Genomic DNA, 18,507 nt, shown 5'->3' on the forward strand with positions numbered 1-18,507 from the left:
ATAGCCCATCTAGAATCTGAAATGTTCCTCCCGCATTGAATTCTTGAATTCAATATTTCCTATTATTCAGTTATTCCCACTAAAACCTCCATAATTTAGAAAGTGTTGGGGTCGTCAAACCGGTCGCCTAGATTGTCATCAAGGCGTCCCTGTTCATAAAGCCGGAGAACCAAGAAGCATAAGCTCTCCAGGGTTTTTTATTGCATAACCCAAGCCATCCCGCTGTTATTATCTGTATTTTAGGCCTTTGAGTGACATTTGTTGGCTACGTGCACGGGATACTAGTGCTTGGATAGTCATTGTTCCTTAAGCAGCACTTCCCAAAGTTAGGGACGAGGAATATCCCAGGGCATTATCATGGAGATTTTAGATCGTGACGTATTTTATCAAAAAATCAGCTACAAAAACCCCCGAAGATCAATTTTTGATACTGCTGTACGTAAAAAGGTCAACATGAGATGTAGCAGGCCCCACAGTACAAGGCTTGGGGGCGGCGTCTGCCGTGTATGCCACACAGCCTTGAATTGCCGTGTCGATCAGTTTATGCAGATAGCATAGCTGCACTCGCTTGAATCTTGCATTTTCTTCATCCAGAAAAACTGGTGCCAAGCTCTATTAGGAGTTGAATCTTTAAAGTGAACCCTCCAAACATGTGATTATGGCGAAACAGAAAAAATGCAAAAAGCCCAGCTGCCACCATGGCTCATTGCTCTGGTATGTATCTGTTTACCATTGATTGTACCAGTGGTCATTGTGGGTGACGCATTAATATACGGTCACCAGAAGTATAAGATCTCGAAAAACGAGCCAAATACTCGACCACTTCCTCGCCGCTGAAATGGGAGCTTCGGATCCCAGAGTTCAACCTCATAGTATTAGTGAACTGGGGAGAGTTACCCCTTTCCACTTTGCAAGAGAGAAGGGGTTCTAATCTTCTATTCCTACTTGACAAATGCGATGATGGTCATTATGAACCAAATTGCGTATTCAAGGATTGACCCCTTCACAGAACGAGATATCCAAAATTGGCTTCCCTAGAAATAATGTATGTATATGGTGCTATCTATAATTTCCCAGCCCTCTTTTGCTTTGCTATTTCCGAGGCTAAATCTGCAATGTACCCCTTCGTGACAGCCTGTTTCTCCTCTAGGGTTTTGTTGTTCCATTCAGCTCGACGTTTCCTTGGCCCATCCTCCCAGCGCTGACTCTCCTTCACAAACCAATCACCTAAATGATCTGCAAGCTTGCTTAAATCATGGCCAAACGGCAAAGTATGTTCTCCTCTTTCAATCACAACCTGTTTAACAGCGCCAACCTTCATTCCACCATTCCCACCTACGCCAGTTCCCGTGATGCGAGCTCTCTCATCTCGAACCTTAGCAGGTCCAAGATCATGAGAGTTTCCTCCATTCACATAGAGCACCCAGGGTCTCATTCCAGGTAAGAGGCTCCATCCAAATTCGAGCTCCGGTCTATAGAATGGCCCTTTGTGAATACTATCAGGATCGCTGTCAGGCACGAGCGCACGCTGTTCCAACGTCACTTCATCAAGACCGCCCGGTCCCATTCCAATTTCTCCCGGGTTATGCCTGAGAACCAGAGACGCGATCTGATTTTTCGGCGTTGTCAACGCCCAATCAGATCCCCAGGACGCATGATGCTGAAAAACACCATATCGCTTCAATCTTTCTCTCGCGCCATCAGCCCAGGTCTCTGCCCCCTGAGCCTTCGCAGCTTTTATCTCCGCCTCGTCCCTCGTCGCCCACGAATCCTTCCGCTGCAACGTTCGAAATATCACCGAGAACATGATATGCTTCCCATAACTTGCATCAAGGCCCGGCTCGACAAACACAAGAGAATGGAACAGCGTCGGATGCCAAGAAGATAAGCACGCTAGCTGGGCAGCGCCCACTGAATGGCCTATTCCGAAAATTGGTTTCGGCATCTCGTCGCGAAAGTGACTGATCATGCTCCATAGATCGCGGGAGTGGTCAAGCCAGGTTCCGTCGCAGCCCAAATTATCCAGGTTTGCGATCGCGCTCTCTCCCAGATTGTACATATCTGCTATCCAAATGGACTTGATACGCAGTTTTGCTTTTCTTGCGCGATCATAGATTTCGGCGAATAGGGGTTCGTAGATCTCTTTGATAAATCCTAGTCCGGCACTTGCGATTATTGTGATCGGGTCTGCATTGCTCGAAGAGTATTCCACGTCTTGGCGAGGTATATATTGTTTTACTGCGAGATAAACCCCTTTTTTCTCATCGATTATTGCGTGTGGGTATTCGCGAAATGGAGGCACAGTTATCAAATGCGAGATAATTTCGAATGGAAAATGCTCTTCAAGAGGATCAATACGAGTCGATCGGGCCATGATTTGCTACTCTTGAAAGATGTTCTGGGGAGAAGGAAGACTTTCAATTGGCACGAAACAGAACATTGAGAATGGGGCGCGTAGAGGGTGAAAAAGCAATATTTATTTGTTATCTCCTGCGGATTTTCGCAATATTGTCTCTGCTCTTCGCTCCCTTTTGCCATTCATGCACGCTGACATGCATTAGTTGAAAATAGGGGTGACATGGCGAATCGAGTGGCCAATCAGTGGCTGGATGCACGGGTGCTTTTTTTCCCACTAGCTGAGTCTCAACAAATTCGATGGCAATATGTTTTAAAACATCCATCGTTTATCACTTCCGTCAAATAATCGATTCATGTGCTATTCGACCTTATGTACAAGTTATTGAAGCAAATTGGCTCCAGTAAATTAAAGTAGATCACTCAAAGACAAGACACCTAGAATCGACCAAAAAGCGAATCAAACCAAGCATTAGTTGCTTGCGTCGCTCAAGATTTCCTCTGCGGCCTTCTCTGAGACCATGTAGGTGGAGACGGCAGTGAATGTTCCAGGAATCTTAGGGTAGACAGAAGCATCGACCACCCGCAGGCCGTTAACACCGCGAACGCGGAACTTAGAATCCAGAACAGCCATGGGATCGTCATCGATACCAATAGGGCAAGTGCAGGAAGCATGGTGTCCCCAAGCAGTATTTTTGATGTAGTCGTGGATATCCTCAGTAGAAGTAATATCCTTTCCAGGCAAAATCTCATCAATGTCCAGCAGCTGGCGGGAGAATGCATCGCGAGCCAAACCAATAGCCTCGGTGATAGCTTCCAGGTCAGCCTCGTAATCTCCGCTACCGGTATCGAAATAGTTGAACACGATATCGGGCATATCGAGTGGGTCGGCTGAGCGCAGCTTCACTGAACCAGCTGAGTTGCGTGGGTGAGCCTTCAGAATAGCCCAGGAGAACCAGTCGTGGTGCTCGGTGATGTTGATGCTGTATCCGGGGAAGTAACCACGGAAATTAATTGGACCTCCGAATACAAAAGCATCGAAGTCGTCATCCACTGCATTGGAACTCTTGTATAGCATTGTGCTGGCGAATCCATTCGATGAGTAGATGCCTCGGTTACCCAGGATGGGGTTCTCCCATCGCTTCAAGCACGGGTCGGTATCTTGTTCGGAGGTGAAAGTGCAGCCGTCCAGTGCAGTGAAGTTGTATGGGACGCGACCCTGAACTGCGGTCTCATAGTGGTCTTGCAGGTTTGTACCGACACCGGGGAGATCAGAGACAATGTCGATTCCGAACTGACGCAGCTCATCAGCGGGTCCGACACCACTCAGCTTCAGCAGTTGAGGGGAGTTGTATACACCGCCAGCGACGATGACTTCGCGGGAAGCATTCACGCTACCAGGGGTACCACTGCCTGCATCGCCGGAACGAGGGCTAGCACGGTACAGATACTTGCCGTCGAGAAACTCGACGCCAGTCGCGCGGGGGGTGCCAGTGGAGTTGTCGAAGTTGACCTTGGTCGCCTGGCAGTTTGTGCGGATATCGAGAGGGTACTTCTTTGAGCCGTCAAGGTTAGTCGCATCTCGAACGGAAACGAGGAACTCGCGAGGTCCATTTCGCTTTGCGCCATTGCTAGCTAACGGAACCTGGTAGTATCCTGGGTTGGTGTCGCGGGATCTGGAGTTTGCATTGGCGTCTCCGGCAAGAAGGGTAGCAACATTGAAGATGGTATCTGTGACGTTGCCCAGAGCGAAAGCTCCGCCGAGGAGCATGTCCAGCAGCTGGGGATCTTCGAGGACGATATTGATAGGCGCAACCTCATCGTGCATCCAGCCATCGTATCCATGTCCTGGTAGACCGGGCAGCAAGTAGTTGTTGTTCTCCAGCTTCTCGAAGTACTTGCGCATGTTATCCGGGGCCCATGATGCATCGCCCGTTAGGGTTGAGATGTAGTCAAAGTCGGACTCAAAAGGGTAGACGGTAACCAAGGCATTGTGAGCTGTGCAGCCACCGAGGGTTCCGGTACGTGGGTACAAAGTTCCCTTCATGGTTGAGCCCTCAGGTGGGCTCAGGCCAACATACTGATCGCCATCGGGTGTCTCATAAGTTGTTTTGTAATCGAGGGCCTGGCGAGAGTCATTGGTATAATGGCGTACAAAGAAGTTCCAAGCAATGGATTCATCTTCGGAGGCCTTGGCGGAATATGCTGGGACAGTATAGTTGGTGTTCTCGCCTTGGTCATCACCTGCTTCGATAAGCAGTGTTTTATGACCAGCAAGAGCTAGTCGAGCCGCTAACGGACCACCGCCAGCTCCGGACCCGACGATAACGTATTCATAACCGGTGAGTTCGACTGATGCTCCCAGGCTGGCCAGGGAGAGGGCAGCCAGGCCAAAAAGGCGAGGGAGAAACATGGGTATTGAGGAATATCAAAAGTGAAGGAGTGACTAGAGTTGAATTTTGAATGAATGTCAGGATTTAGGATTGAGAAAAAAAAGGCTTTCTAAATCTATGGAGCACCGGGACTATTTTCATATTTATTCCAATCCACAGTGATTCATGACGAGGGGGATCGCCATTCTAGTCTCGTGGGTCTAGTGAGAATTTTACTTTCAGGGAACTAATAGAAGAAAAAAATTATTGAAAAGGTAGCCAACAGCATGTAGAATCCGGTACAAAGGGGCAAGCTAAGAGCTTTTCCAAGCGAAATGACACTGGTGATCAATAAAAACTGCAAGCCATTAGGTGCATAGTTCCACTCATGGACCCTCAGTACCACTGAGTAACCAACCGGAGGCATTGTCGAGACCCCATAGTGAGCGACAATCGCACCTGTTCGAGCAGGAGAGACGGGCTAGTTGGTTTTGTAGTGGGGCTTTGCGAGAGGAAAGCAATGCCGAAGGTGCTTTGGGCGCCTCTCAAATGCATTAAACCGAGGTATAAGTATGGTTGAATATTGGATCCTATTGACATACGTTCTTGAGGATAGAACCTTGATGCTGTCATCTCAGACATGCAGAATTAGTGTCTTGTCGTGCATATCAATTGAGTTTGTTCCTGGAAGCATTTGATCGCGTGGATCCGACCCACTAGGAACAGAGATCTGGATCGTGATTTCATATTGTGGACTTGTTTCGCTCCACAAGACAACGCGAACTCGTCACTTAACAAGTTTCTGCCTTTTAAGCGGGTCGGGGATTGAGCAAGAATCTTTGGGATAGATCGGATGACGGGGGTAAATCCGATCATGCTGTTCATCGGCTAGGTGGTTATCAGCTCCGTCATAGTTCCGCCATAGAGGTGGTTGTGTGGGCCAAAAAATAACTTCAACAGGTTTGAAATTTGACCAGACCAAGTAGAATTATTGTCTGTTGGCAATGCAGATGCAATATAATATGCCTTGTCAATTAAACTGGGCTTCCAAGGTCGGTGGTCCCTGTTTTACTGTTTTTATACCATAGTATACCGATATCAAAGCAACTTGAAGAAACGGTTATAGGAACATTTCACTTGATCGGGAGTAGATACTATGTACGTGTTTATGAGCACTTCTTGGTTTTCATTACTTCAGTAATAGAACATTAAGAAATACACAAGCTTAGAAGTATACAAATAGAGTTGATTATGACATGAGGATGAATTCTATGATATTTGCTGTTCGGACAAAGTATGAAGAACCGAGTCTAGTCTAGCTGTTCCACCGAGGTCCTCAAAACAGGTAGATTCAAAATGCAATCCAAGAAATATACAAAATTGACTCGCCTCACCCAACTCAAAGCTCATCCTTATCATCCTCCGCCGGCGGAGGCATCGGTCGCCCGCTATCAGCAGCCAGATCAACACCGATTTTCTTGCGCCACTTCCCCCATAAAGAATGGAAGTCCTTCTCCATCCCGCTCTCCATCTGATCAGGCAAAACAACATGATACTCAACATAAAGATGACCAGGACTATCCTCTCCATCATCACCATGATCATGCAGATGTCCCTCACTATAAGCCGGCATACCTTCACCATGCACCGTCTCCACAGCCAAAGGCTGCACAACCTCCCCTCGCGACCGACCAAGACGAACAACATGGCCATCCAGATGTGTCAGATTACGCGACCACTCGCCCATCCACGCCTCGCGCAGTGAAAGGGTCTCCTTCCAGAAAAGATCCTTGCCCTTCCGTCGGAAGAATGTCCCATCCGTACGTTCATGATCATCAGATCCAAGCTCTGCCTCCTTCTCCTCAAGTATAACGATCAAGTCACCCGCAACGAAATCAGGACTCTCATCCGCCTCATTCTCGAAAACAAGACGTGTTCCACGTCCCATACCAGGTTCAATGGTCGCAGAGGTCTCAACCTCCTTTCTAACAATCCGATTTCCATGACAGACAGAACAAGGATTCTTAATCTTCTTCCCTTGTCCACCGCACTTATCACACGCCATCTGAACTTGCTGATACATTCCCGGCGCAAGCTGATGCTTCCTGATAACACGACCATTTCCACCGCATTGATCACAGGTCACGACCTCTCGATCTTTAGACCCCGTCCCCTCACAAGTATCACAAATCTGCTGCTTCTCCACGAGAAAGTTGATCTCGCGTCCGTTATAGAAATCCCTCAGTGGTAACGCAGCCTTAACTTCCATATCGGGTCCACGTCTATGTCCCGCATGACCGGAGTGGCCACCTCCACCAAAGAACCGAGAGAACAAGTCGAATGGGTCGCCTCGTCCACCGGCTGATCCACCCTGGCGATGCTGCTCGACACCATCGTGACCATACTGATCGTAGACTTTTCGTAACGTAGAGGTGGAGAGGACATCGTATGCGTCTGCGATTTCGACGAATTTCTCACGGGCATTTTCATCTCCACTATAGAAAGAAAAGATTGATTAGCATTCCGGTTCCATGGATCGATCACATTGACAAGAAGGAAAAGCAAATGCTAGATTCGACAAAAAGGTAGACTCACGGGTTCTTATCCGGATGGTATTTCTTGCTGAGATTTCGATACGCGCGCTTAATATCTTTCTCAGAAGCAGACTTATCAAGTCCAAGCACTTTGTAGTAGTCCTCAGCAGCCAGAACAAGCGCCGAAAACAAGACGACCGCTAATGCGACGAGGAATCGTGTAAGACGCATGTTGATACCGTTATATTTCGACAGTCGCTATTCAACTATAATTCACTGCGGGGTGTTGTGCAGTTTTTTGTGTTAACGGTGGCTTTCCGCGACACAGCTCTTGCGGTGCTATGCGGGAGCTTGTTGAAGCTGCGATATGCGTTGGGTCGGAATTGTCGATTAGGTGGATGTCATGAGGGGTTGATAGATTGATGGGCGTCCTGGGTGTCGTTTCCAAGACACAAGGAGAACAATGGGTTAATTGAGAGTTGTATAGTCCTGTTTGGACCTGTGTTCTACGCCGCGTTGAATGTGACAAGTAGCCTTATTAAGTAATCCTTATCGTGACGAGGAACAATATTCAGCCGGGTCACGTGCTTGTATACATTGGTGTCCGATAACGAAGTAGGTGAACATTGAACATTTATTCGAAGATTCTAGTTAAATGAAGAAGAAAAACTTAATTAGATGTTGAAGAATTCAGTCATTGCATAAAGACATGTTTCATTATCGTGTTCATAGCTATGGATTATGAGAGGCCACTGAAAATGTCTTTCGACAACCTGAATTCTGATACATATTTGCGCCATAACATCCTACATAATTCATAGAAACAATTCGAATTAGTCGTAAGTCATGATGTGTTGCTAGAAAAGCAAAGGCACCTAGAGCTTGATTCAACGAGTTCCAGCCACGTCGAAAATATCGTTTCGCCAGGTGTAACCCAATCCATGGGTCTCATCTCCATCTTCGATCGCCTCCTGGGCACGGGTGGCTTCGTCATGCCAAGTCTTCACGATACTGCCAGGGGCGTAGATGCCATGGAACACACCACTTTCAAGAGGCTCTAAACCGATTCGAGTCTCGACATCGTCATCGGCAGGTTTCAGACGAGCCAATACAGCACGTACAAAGGTCGCCAAATCTTGGGGATTGGCAATGCGAGTAGCACGCAAGCGCTCACGAGCAAAGACCAGTTCGCGGTTCAATGCGAATGCAGCATTAACGATTTCTTCGGCAATTTTCTTCTCCAACACCCGACGAACAAGGGGCTTCAGGAAGGGCTTCGTGAGCCATAGCAGGAATCTCCACTTGCTTTTCTGGACTTTGTAGTCAAGCTTGTGGATGCGTACACGTACACCTCGTAGAGTGAAGATTTGTTCCAGTCGACCACGACCAATTTCGATGTCCAGAGAAATATCAATGCCGCGACGGTCGAGGAAGAAACTAGCAATTCCTTCGTCTCTCAGGCGGAAGAACAAAGTATGGGTTTTGAACCAGTAGCCAAAGTCCTGGGCACTGATATTCAGTCCATTGACAGCGACATTAAAGATGGTTCTGACAGTTGTATCCGTTCGTTTTGCATGCTTCTTGATAATCTCAATGTCATTGCGCGTGTGGAGGTGCAGGCGGTAAGGCAGGAAAGAGGAGAAATTGACGGTATGGCCAGGCTCTAAGACTAGGTTCTCCACCAACAGGTCCATTTCTGGCGCAGAGATCTCCAATCGGGGGATCGGCACATACTGAATCATACGTAAAATGACAGGGAAGACCACGTTCGCCAAGTCCGCGGGGAAATCTGTCTTGTGGTTGTTGTATGCATCCCATGCATGTCCATAGATCTTCTTTGTCGCGTTGATCAGCTTGAACACGGCGGGATCATCCGGGATGGTGCGCAAGGTACGTCTAGTCTGCGCCAGGAAGTCATTTACATCTTGACGAAGACCAGTCTCCGACCCGACCTTCTCCGACTGTTGCTGCAATTCATTTAGTTTCTCTTGGGCCGAATCAAAGAATTCCGGATCGGTGAGCATGTCCTGCAAGGAAGTCCCGACTTCCCCCATTAGACTCTCAAACTCGGGATCCTTGTCGGCATGACGTAGGACGTTATGGAACTTTTGTTGAAGCTGGTCCCATTCCTCCGCGTTTCCGAAAGATCGCAGCAAACCCCAAAATTGATCCACAGCTAATTTCAAGTCGGAATTGACATCGAAATCTTCATGTGCAGCCGAGGCAGTATCTTCAGCTGCATTAGCGTAGAGAACAGCATAGCGCTGGACCAACTGCGCGATAGTGGACACTGAGTCTGAGTAGTCAGTTCGCTCTCGCAGTCTCTGAACAGTTTTTTTCAACCGATGCAGCAGTGTCTCTTTCTCCTGGCCTGCAAGGTGTTCCCGAGCGCTGTCAACTGCTGCCCCACCGGTTTCTGCAATGCCCTGACCAGCAACCTGCGCTGCATGGGCTACTTCCTCCCGAATCTCTTCGCGCGAAACTGGGTGTTCTTCATCAGCCCCGGGACCCTTCAATGCTTCCTGTTCTTGCTCGGTGGGCTTAATCTCCTCAGCTACCTTTTTCGAGGTTTCAGAAAGGGAAGCCGCGGTGTCAGAGAAGACTTGACGGCCAACGGTAGCGATATCATCGATAAAAAGGCGAAAGTCGGCATTGGTTAAAAGTAAGCTCCCAATAGTACGGAAACTATCATAGGCTGCCCCATTCCCCACGTTAGCGGATGATCGCGATACCCAGTAATGCCAAGAATAGTAACTCCAGCCCAGCCGTCAACCTAACTAAGCTTGTCGGGAATCGGGGGGAGGGGGGAAGGGTTAGACATGACCCACCTGCTTTAGTATCAGCGCGTGCTTTCACGTGGGCCGCGTGGTGGGAGACACGGGAGCTATCCAGTACGACTCGGGAGCGAGAGAGGCGCCACAAGAATTCCTGCAGGAGATCCTGGTCGTTTTTGTTTTTCAAGAACTCGATGAATGTTTCAATCCAGAGACGGGCGTCGCGTACTAGCTGGCGTCCATAGGTACCTATGTCCTGATTGCGAAGATTGAGCACATCCGAGCTGAGTAGGGTGCGGAGGTTGGCGATGGTTTGTTCGGTGGATGGCATGTACCCCTCGGAGAGGGCGCGAATCATCTGGTAGGAATGTAGCTTCTGGTGGAGCTGACGCTGGCGGGGAGTGTCATCCTCATACCGAGGGAGCAGGGGTTCAGTCTCGCTGGGCATGGTGGATGAGCCCTGCTAGAGCTAAGGGTATATGAGGGGGGAGTGATTATTGGAATGGCTGAGGATAGATAAATAATATTAATTTTGAAAAGGATCCTAACTGAGATGTACTAGCTCCAGTCAGGTCAGTAAGGTGGTATGTCGTTGTTGGTGAAGTTCAAGGGGTGGAAGCTCTCTCAACCTGTTTTGGGTGAGGGATGATGACGACACTCCAGGCACTTGTGTCACTCCTTGTTTACACTACAGTCTACAAGCAGGATTAGTATTGATTTGGTGATTGTTGTTTGATCGGTGATGTATGATTATTATTACTTCCAAGTATAATCAATATTCAAGTATGGAGGATACGGAGTACAGCTTGAAATGATCGACTGCGTACACATGCTAGAACAACTCGGGGCCGGTCGGGGCGATCTGGGGAAAGCTACTGGTGCCACTAATGTACCAGGAAACCATTCCCTTTTTGAGTTTAATGGTACATTACTTGTTATGGATGCAATAATTGATCCATTTAGATGCTTGCATATGTATTGGTTTCCACTTAATGGGGGGATACGGGCCTGACCATGGATTACGGAGTATATAGGCTTCGAGATGGTCATAGGTGGAGATTATACTCTGTCCAAATATTGGGGGGATATCATTTCATAATTCAGCCCAGCATTAATCCAGCATTGTACAAAGAATCAATTTCATGGTTCACAGCTCATTGTATAAAATACCTTCGGCCGAAAGCCACCAAAAACCCACAATTGCACTGAAGCTATACAGTATACGAAGTTGGAGTTACCTCGAGTGGATCACTTCGGATAGATCGGGCAGGAAAAAAGGGAAAAGAGGGTACTTTGGAAACGAAAATGCATGATAGAATTTCATGCGTATTTCTCAGCAGGTCAAGCCTTTCAAACCGTTGGGGAGAACAACTCGGCGAGACCTGAATGTCGCCATGCATAAGCACCCGGCAAGGGATCCAATCAAGAAGCCGATGATAGGTGTCTACTTCCGAGCGACACGCGGTAGAGTGGGTTCATGGTAGTCTAGAATTGGGAATTAACTACTATAATTCATAATATAATTGGAGTTTCTGTTTTATTTGTGGGCAAAAATAGAAAATAAGGAATAATCTCCTGTAAGGCCGAGCTATGGGGGCTGGTCCCTCTATTATAACGACCCCAATTCTCTCTCCTCTTGGTCGGCGGGAAAGACCATTCAGATTGCAGCATCATCGTGTCGCCAACGCAGCCAAACATGAAACCGTTCACCGGTCTTCCTATTCTTCCCTACCATTCTCCGCATCGTCTCCGCCCGATGTTGAGGGTGTTTTCCTATCACCTAGGCGGCGGCCTCCGCTTGCCGCCTCCCGCTTAGCTTTGGGGGGGGGGGAATGCCCGTCTAAAGAATAAGATTGATTGGCATAGGAGAAGAGGAGCTCGGAGGACAGCAGTCCTACTGGTTCTTAGTGGTTACTTTGTAGTCTTGAAGACTCCGTTCTCAGTTTTCTAGAACAAAAATCAATAATTCCATTCCGCGACCCTTTTTTATTTTTCAAATTTTTCTTTTTTGTTGAGATTTTAGCCTGTAATCAGCTCTGGCACCGAGAAGACTCCACTTCGGCACTATCTGCGGCTCTGGAAGCTGTATGAAGTGGATGCGGATGGCTGGGCGGGATCCATCAAGTCTCTCTCCCCGGCCTGGTGAACCAATGATCTTCAATGCTGAACAACCCACGCATGGTCGGAATTTGGTTTGAGGTCTACCGTGTAGATTTCTTTCCTGAGGAGGAATAGGAATGCACCCTGCAATAAAGGGGAGAAGAACAGAAAATCGCGCAATAACCAATGCACCAAAATGTACATCAGGACGCAGTCTACCGTGTATGATCTATTCCTGGTAGATCGTGCTTGATAGTACGTCGTAGAAAGTTAATAGATCGTCGTGCAAGCAAGACGCGGTGTATAATGAGGTATATATGTACATGTTAGTTAAGTTGGACTATTTCATGATGTCAGTCTTGTTAACCAGTAAGAATTGCAAGAATTGCTAGAATTATAAGTATTTTTTTGATTGAATTTTCTGGTTTTTGTCTCTTTTTGCTCTTTTGCCCCCGAAAGAACTTGCGTACCATACAATCCTGTAGACCTGTAGACTTGGACCCATAGTATTCCACTGTCTCCCATGATTCAAACCTCCGCAATTGATCAATTCGACCTCCTCCGGCTCCACCCCGACAGCTGACTCCTTGCTGGATCTGCTTCCCGAAAAAGAAAAGAAGCTTTGTGAGGGATCCAGATTCCACCGGGCAATTCAAGCACAACGGTTCGCTCCCATCACCGAAATATCCACATCCACACCTCCTGGCACTCCCCATCCCTTTGTAACATCTCCGAATCTTCCCGACCCCCCGAAATCATGTCTCTGTTTTTACTCAGTGGCCTTGTCCGCGTGTCGATGAAACGGCCCCGGTTAATTCCATCTTTGCCTCTCTGTCGGAATGTCCTGGATGATGTGCGCTCGAATCTCCCAGGGGAAGGCTAGCCTGTTAGCTCGAGCACATAAAACCACACGGAGCTCGCCCCATCTTTTTTCATTCTATCATTCTACTTCTTCCTCGACGACTAAGCTACTTCGCTCTTCGTCTGACACAATGGCTCGCTTCTCTCCTCAGCAACAAAGCCGCCCGGTCCATGCGACCCCATTCTTGAACCACTCCAACACTCCCTCGTACGTGATACCCATCCTGGCGCAAAAACTTTATACATACAAAAAAAATCGAAAAAAGAACCACTGCAATTCAGCACTTCCATCATAGACACATATTCTAACATTCCCTGCTTCTTGCTTCAATAGAGATGCCAACTATGACACTGCCAACCCTACATACATTCGCAAGTACCTGCGTACTTACGGCCTCACTCCCCCTCGCTCCGAGAGCTACGAAACCCAAAAGACTCGCTGCCTTGCTCAGCTCGGCCTGAAGAACACCTCCATCGATAAATTCCTTTACTTGCAAAATCTGCGCAAGAACAATGTTCACCTCTTCTACCGTATGGTAACAGACCACCTTCGGGTACGTATAGATTGAAAAAAAAAATCCACTAAGGGGATCAAATGAGCCTATGATTGGCCACTTGACTCCCGACACTATTCCCAAATTCAACAAGACGCTAACAAGCGCCTGCAGGAACTCACTCCCCTCATCTACACCCCGGTTGTTGGCGAAGCTTGCCAAAGATGGTCAGAGATCTACCAAGGCCCAGAAGGTAAGCGATCCTCGAATCTGAGTCATATCACGAGACAAAAATATCGAGACGAAATAGAACCGGGGAAGCTAACAATCCAATCAAAATTTAGGCATGTACATTAGCTGGGAAGATCGGGGTAATCTGGCTGCCGTCATTGCCAATTGGCCCCAGCCTAATGTCGAGATCACATGTATCACCGATGGCTCCCGAATCCTCGGATTGGGTGATCTGGGCATTAACGGCATGGGTATCCCCATTGGCAAGTTGGCGCTTTACACGGCCTGTGCGGGTATTCGCCCCGAGGCCACCCTCCCCCTGACCCTGGATCTGGGTACCAGCAACAAGACTCTCCGGGAAGACCCGCTGTACATGGGTAGCCGCCGTGACAAGATCAGTGCCGAGGAGGAGAAGGACTTCCTCGATGAGTTGATGGCTGCTCTCACCGAGCGCTGGCCTGGGTAAGTCAATTCGCGATATCCCGGGTGATCGCTTTCCCGCATTCACCCTTGCCCGGGCTTTCCCCTCATCATCCCCACATATTCAGATGTTCTAACGAGGTTTATTTCTATAGTATCGTTATTCAGTTTGAGGATTTCAAGAACCCCTTCCCCGCACTGGAGCGTTACCGCGATACCTACACCTGCTTCAATGACGACATTCAGGGAACTGGTGCGGTCATTCTCGGCGGTGTCATTAACGCTGTCAAGCGCTCCGGCCTGCCTTGCAAGGACCACCGCGCTGTCTTCTTCGGTGCCGGTTCCGCCGGTGTCGGTGTCGCCAAGCAGATTGTCGACTTCTTCGTTCGTGAGGGTATGACCGAGGATGATGCTCGCTCTTGCTTCTACCTCGTGGACACCAAGGGTCTCGTCACTGCCGACCGCGGTGACAAGCTCGCTGACCACAAGGTTTACTTCGCCCGCAAGGACAACAACGGCGAGCAGTACAAGACTCTGGAGGATGTTGTTGACCACGTCAAGCCCACCATCCTGATGGGTCTTTCCACTATCGGTGGTGTTTTCACCCCCGAGCTCCTCCGCAAGATGGCCGACTGGAACACCACCCCTATCATCTTCCCTCTCTCCAACCCCTCTTCCAAGTCCGAGTGTGACTTCGAGACCGCTGTCGTCAACACCGACGGTCGCTGCCTCTTCGCCTCCGGCTCTCCTTTCCCCACCCACACATTCACCAACTCCACTGGTGAGACCCGCACATACTACCCCGGTCAGGGCAACAACATGTATGTCTTCCCCGGTATCGGTCTGGGCAGCATTCTGTCCAAGGCTGTCCGTGTCACCGACAGCATGATCTACGCCTCTGGTGAGGCTCTCTCTAAGGCCCTCAACGCCGAAGAGATTGAGCGTGGCTTGCTCTACCCCGACATCACCCGCATCCGCGAGGTCAGCGTCGTCGTTACCCGCAATGTCATCCGCGCTGCTGAAGCCGACGATGTCGACCGTGAGACTGGTCTGCGTAACATGACCGACTCTGATCTGGACAACTGGATCAAGGCTCGCATGTACGACCCCCACACCGAGGTCCGCTCTCTGGAGCGTGAGGTCGGCCACCTGCTTTCCAGCCTAGGCTCCCTCTCGCCTCTTCTGAACGGTTCCCCCACCGAGGAGAAGAATGCCAAGCTGTAAGACTCACTATCACCACTTCTCTTCCCCGATGATCCTGCCATATCGCATCATTTCACCAAAAGCACCCTCAACCAAAAATCCAAAAATCCAAGCAACACATTCTAATTGCTCGACACGTTTAGGATCGCTGCGTGATTTGCTTCACATGTCTCATGATTTTTTCATCGCACTTCATTTTTTTATTTTGAGCGCGCTTTCTTCTTTTCGGCCTTGATTTTTTTGGGATGGACACGGACACTTGATTTCTTTCTCATTATGGAATACCCTTTCATTGTTTTTTTATTCGCATTTAAGTGTCCTATGCATTGGGTTTAGGATCCTATCATCACTTGGATGAATAAAAATTGAACATATATTTAAATAAGACTATTTCCTACGTAAATAAAACCACTTGAAACAAATAGACTGGACTTCAGAATCGTAAACAATAATATCAGTACATGTATGTTATGTTATACATAGTATAGAGCACAGACAGGGCCCAACATGCAACCTGCAGCCTTACCCATTCACAAATCCCTCATTCTTTATGCTTAAATTTAGTCCATTTGCGCAGAACCCCATAACCTTGATCTCTTTTCTCGACGCAACAAGCACAACAATGATTATATCTTACATCATATGAAGCGAACAGTGAAAATATGAGCTGTCATTACTCCCGGGCTTCTGACATTACGTCTTTGTCAGTGCCAATGGTTCAATGGTCAAGTCAATAGTTAGATGGCGCAGTGGAATTAAATGACAGAGACCGAAGAGCATTGCAATCAACCAAAAAGCATTGACGAATAGGCGACCACTGGGCCAAATATGATTTTAAACGGGTCAGGGCCATACTATAGACCTAAGGACCAGATCACAACATCAATTGATGTTGTTCCTGAACCTTGGAAGTCTTCCCCATCTAAGGAGCCCGGATGAACTTAACTGCCCGAATTCCCCATTTCACACGAATTTTTCCACTTCGGCACCTCGGCCAGGGTCCGCCACATTGTTCAATTAATTTACCTGGATCGTGATTGGGCCAAGACCCACCAATTTGAACCTAGATTGGCTCTGCAGAACGGAGCATCGATCTCTCCGCATGAAGGGGCCGAGGCAGGTGGTATTTGCGCCACCGTTAAAGATTCTTCTTCTAAAGGCTGGACGGCAAAAGGAAATTTTTTTATATTCTTTTACTCGGAGATCGTCTCGATTGATTTTATATAGAACGTGATAAGTGACCAGCGCGCTTAGTGAGTTCGTTTTTGAGTTCAATTGGCAATTGTGGTCTCTTATCTGACTTGGTGGGAATACGCAGGGATTATCATATACTACTATTTCTAGTATATACACTTTTCGTGCATAAAGACCAATCACAAGAGATAGAGCCCCGCTCATCTCGCAAGGGTATGCAAAAAAGAAAAGACTCAGGCGCCATACCGATTCACGACACAATGCCTTCCCCATTGGCAGACCCCGTCCAGCTCCCATGCGGACTAGTTCTACCAAACCGTCTCTCCAAGGTAAATAGCTCCCAAAGGTATAGACCATCGCGATACTAACACATATAAACAGGCAGCAATGGCCGAGCTCCTAGCCAAAACCAATCAACCCAACCAACCGCTTTCAGAAGCATACTCCCAATGGGCCCAAGGAGGATGGGGCAGTATCCTAACAGGCAACGTCCAAGTCGACGTAAACCACCTTGGAAGTCCCTACGACCCAGCTCTCCACCAAGAATACAAGGGTGAAACTTCTTTAATCGCTCAATGGAAACCATATGCCGATGTCTGCCAAAAGCATGGCACGCCGACTATTGTACAAATCTGTCATCCGGGTCGACAGTCTTTTCGTATAGCAGGGTACCGTGGTATGTTTGCTAGTACTATTGCGCCTAGTGCTATACCGATTAGTCTCGGGAGTGGATTTATTGAGCGATTGGTTGCTTGTGTGGCGTGGACGGCGCCGAGAGAGATGACAAAGGGTGATATTGAGAAGGTTATCAGGCAGTTTGTTGATACAGCACGGTTGATGGCCGATGCTGGGTTTTCGGGCGTTGAGTTACATGGTGCACATGGATATTTGATTGGTAAGAGTAGATCATGATTGAAGATTTTACATCTATTGATTTGAGTTGATAAGTATACTAATGAGGGTTTGAATAGATCAATTCCTTAGCGGAAAGGTACTTCGAAGCTACAACCTATCTTATACAAGGCGTGATAAGATTATGGAGACCATATACTGACCTCACAAATTTTTAGACAAACATTCGCACTGACGACTACGGTGGCACACCCGAAAAACGCGCACGCTTCGTTCTAGAAATCCTCACCGAAATTCGCAAAGCAGTACCCCCAACCTTCGCAATCGGCATAAAATTAAATTCAGCAGACCACAGCTCCGCCACATTCGAAGAAACAATGACCCAAATAAAACTCCTAGTCAACGCCGGAATAGACTTCATGGAGATAAGCGGAGGCACATACGAAGACCCCAGTATGATGGGCTATTCGACATCGACCTCGAACTCAAACACAGCACCGACGAAGTCCGAGCGCACAGCTGCGCGTGAAGCATTCTTCCTTGAATTTGCGAAGGAAGTACGAGCTCGATTTCCGGGTTTAGTGCTCATGTTGACTGGTGGGTTCCGGAGCCGTGTCGGTGCCGAGTCGGCAATTCAGGATGGGGCGTGTGATCTTGTGGGCATTGGGAGACCGGCTGCTATTGAGCCTGGGTTTCCGTTGAGATTGCTTGATGAGAGTGTTGGGGATGAGGAGGCTAGATTGCCTTTGAATAAGGTTCCTGCGCCTTTTTATACGAGGTGGTTACCGAGGAATATTATTGGGGCTGGACTTGAGACGGTGAGTGTCTTGGTTTTGTGTTTCTTTTTATTTGAAAAAAAAAAGAGTTGAGTTTGCTAATTTGTTCTGTTGGAATAGACTTATTATTCTGGTCAGATTTCAAGGCTGGCGAGGGGATTGGCTACTTTTGCTCCGACTTGGTCATAACGAGCAGCTAGGTGTTATTGTGAGGTTCAATATAGAGTACCTAATGTTCTACGTCTTGGTGTAATTGGTATTTCCGAGAAGCAATTGATACGGTTCAAATATCTATTTTCAAAACTCAGGGTGGATGATTGGGAATTGCCAGGGGCATGTTG

At 48.0% G+C, this 18,507-nt stretch overlaps 6 protein-coding genes across 6 annotated transcripts; 2 read left to right on the forward strand and 4 right to left on the reverse strand.

The window, feature by feature from the left end:
* Window positions 1-1,063: 1,063 nt before the first annotated feature.
* On the reverse strand, window positions 1,064-2,374 carry N7478_002697 (uncharacterized protein; the record flags this gene model as incomplete). The annotated part of the gene is made up of 1 exon (XM_056918911.1): window positions 1,064-2,374. The coding sequence occupies one exon, from the start codon at window positions 2,372-2,374 to the stop codon at window positions 1,064-1,066; it is 1,311 nt and encodes a 436-aa protein (XP_056782069.1).
* Window positions 2,375-2,827: 453 nt separating this feature from the next.
* N7478_002698 (GMC family oxidoreductase) lies at window positions 2,828-4,768 on the reverse strand (the record flags this gene model as incomplete). The annotated part of the gene is made up of 1 exon (XM_056918912.1): window positions 2,828-4,768. The coding sequence occupies one exon, from the start codon at window positions 4,766-4,768 to the stop codon at window positions 2,828-2,830; it is 1,941 nt and encodes a 646-aa protein (XP_056782070.1).
* A 1,358-nt stretch (window positions 4,769-6,126) lies between these two features.
* N7478_002699 (uncharacterized protein) lies at window positions 6,127-7,492 on the reverse strand (the record flags this gene model as incomplete). The annotated part of the gene is made up of 2 exons (XM_056918913.1): window positions 6,127-7,222; window positions 7,323-7,492. The coding sequence occupies 2 exons, from the start codon at window positions 7,490-7,492 to the stop codon at window positions 6,127-6,129; spliced, it is 1,266 nt and encodes a 421-aa protein (XP_056782071.1).
* A 656-nt stretch (window positions 7,493-8,148) lies between these two features.
* On the reverse strand, window positions 8,149-10,483 carry N7478_002700 (uncharacterized protein; the record flags this gene model as incomplete). The annotated part of the gene is made up of 2 exons (XM_056918914.1): window positions 8,149-9,956; window positions 10,090-10,483. 2 exons carry the CDS (start codon window positions 10,481-10,483, stop codon window positions 8,149-8,151), a joined length of 2,202 nt encoding a protein of 733 aa, XP_056782072.1.
* A 2,491-nt stretch (window positions 10,484-12,974) lies between these two features.
* On the forward strand, window positions 12,975-15,365 carry N7478_002701 (NADP-dependent malic enzyme; the record flags this gene model as incomplete). Its single annotated transcript, XM_056918915.1, has 5 exons — window positions 12,975-13,204; window positions 13,331-13,550; window positions 13,665-13,743; window positions 13,835-14,183; window positions 14,297-15,365. 5 exons carry the CDS (start codon window positions 12,975-12,977, stop codon window positions 15,363-15,365), a joined length of 1,947 nt encoding a protein of 648 aa, XP_056782073.1.
* Window positions 15,366-16,798: 1,433 nt separating this feature from the next.
* N7478_002702 (NADH:flavin oxidoreductase/NADH oxidase family protein) lies at window positions 16,799-18,355 on the forward strand (the record flags this gene model as incomplete). The annotated part of the gene is made up of 5 exons (XM_056918916.1): window positions 16,799-16,867; window positions 16,920-17,433; window positions 17,510-17,529; window positions 17,609-18,208; window positions 18,287-18,355. The coding sequence occupies 5 exons, from the start codon at window positions 16,799-16,801 to the stop codon at window positions 18,353-18,355; spliced, it is 1,272 nt and encodes a 423-aa protein (XP_056782074.1).
* Window positions 18,356-18,507: the final 152 nt, after the last annotated feature.

Source organism: Penicillium angulare (genome assembly GCF_028827245.1).
Source record: "Penicillium angulare strain IBT 27051 chromosome Unknown utg000003l_segment0_segment0, whole genome shotgun sequence".
Taxonomy (NCBI): domain Eukaryota; kingdom Fungi; phylum Ascomycota; class Eurotiomycetes; order Eurotiales; family Aspergillaceae; genus Penicillium; species Penicillium angulare.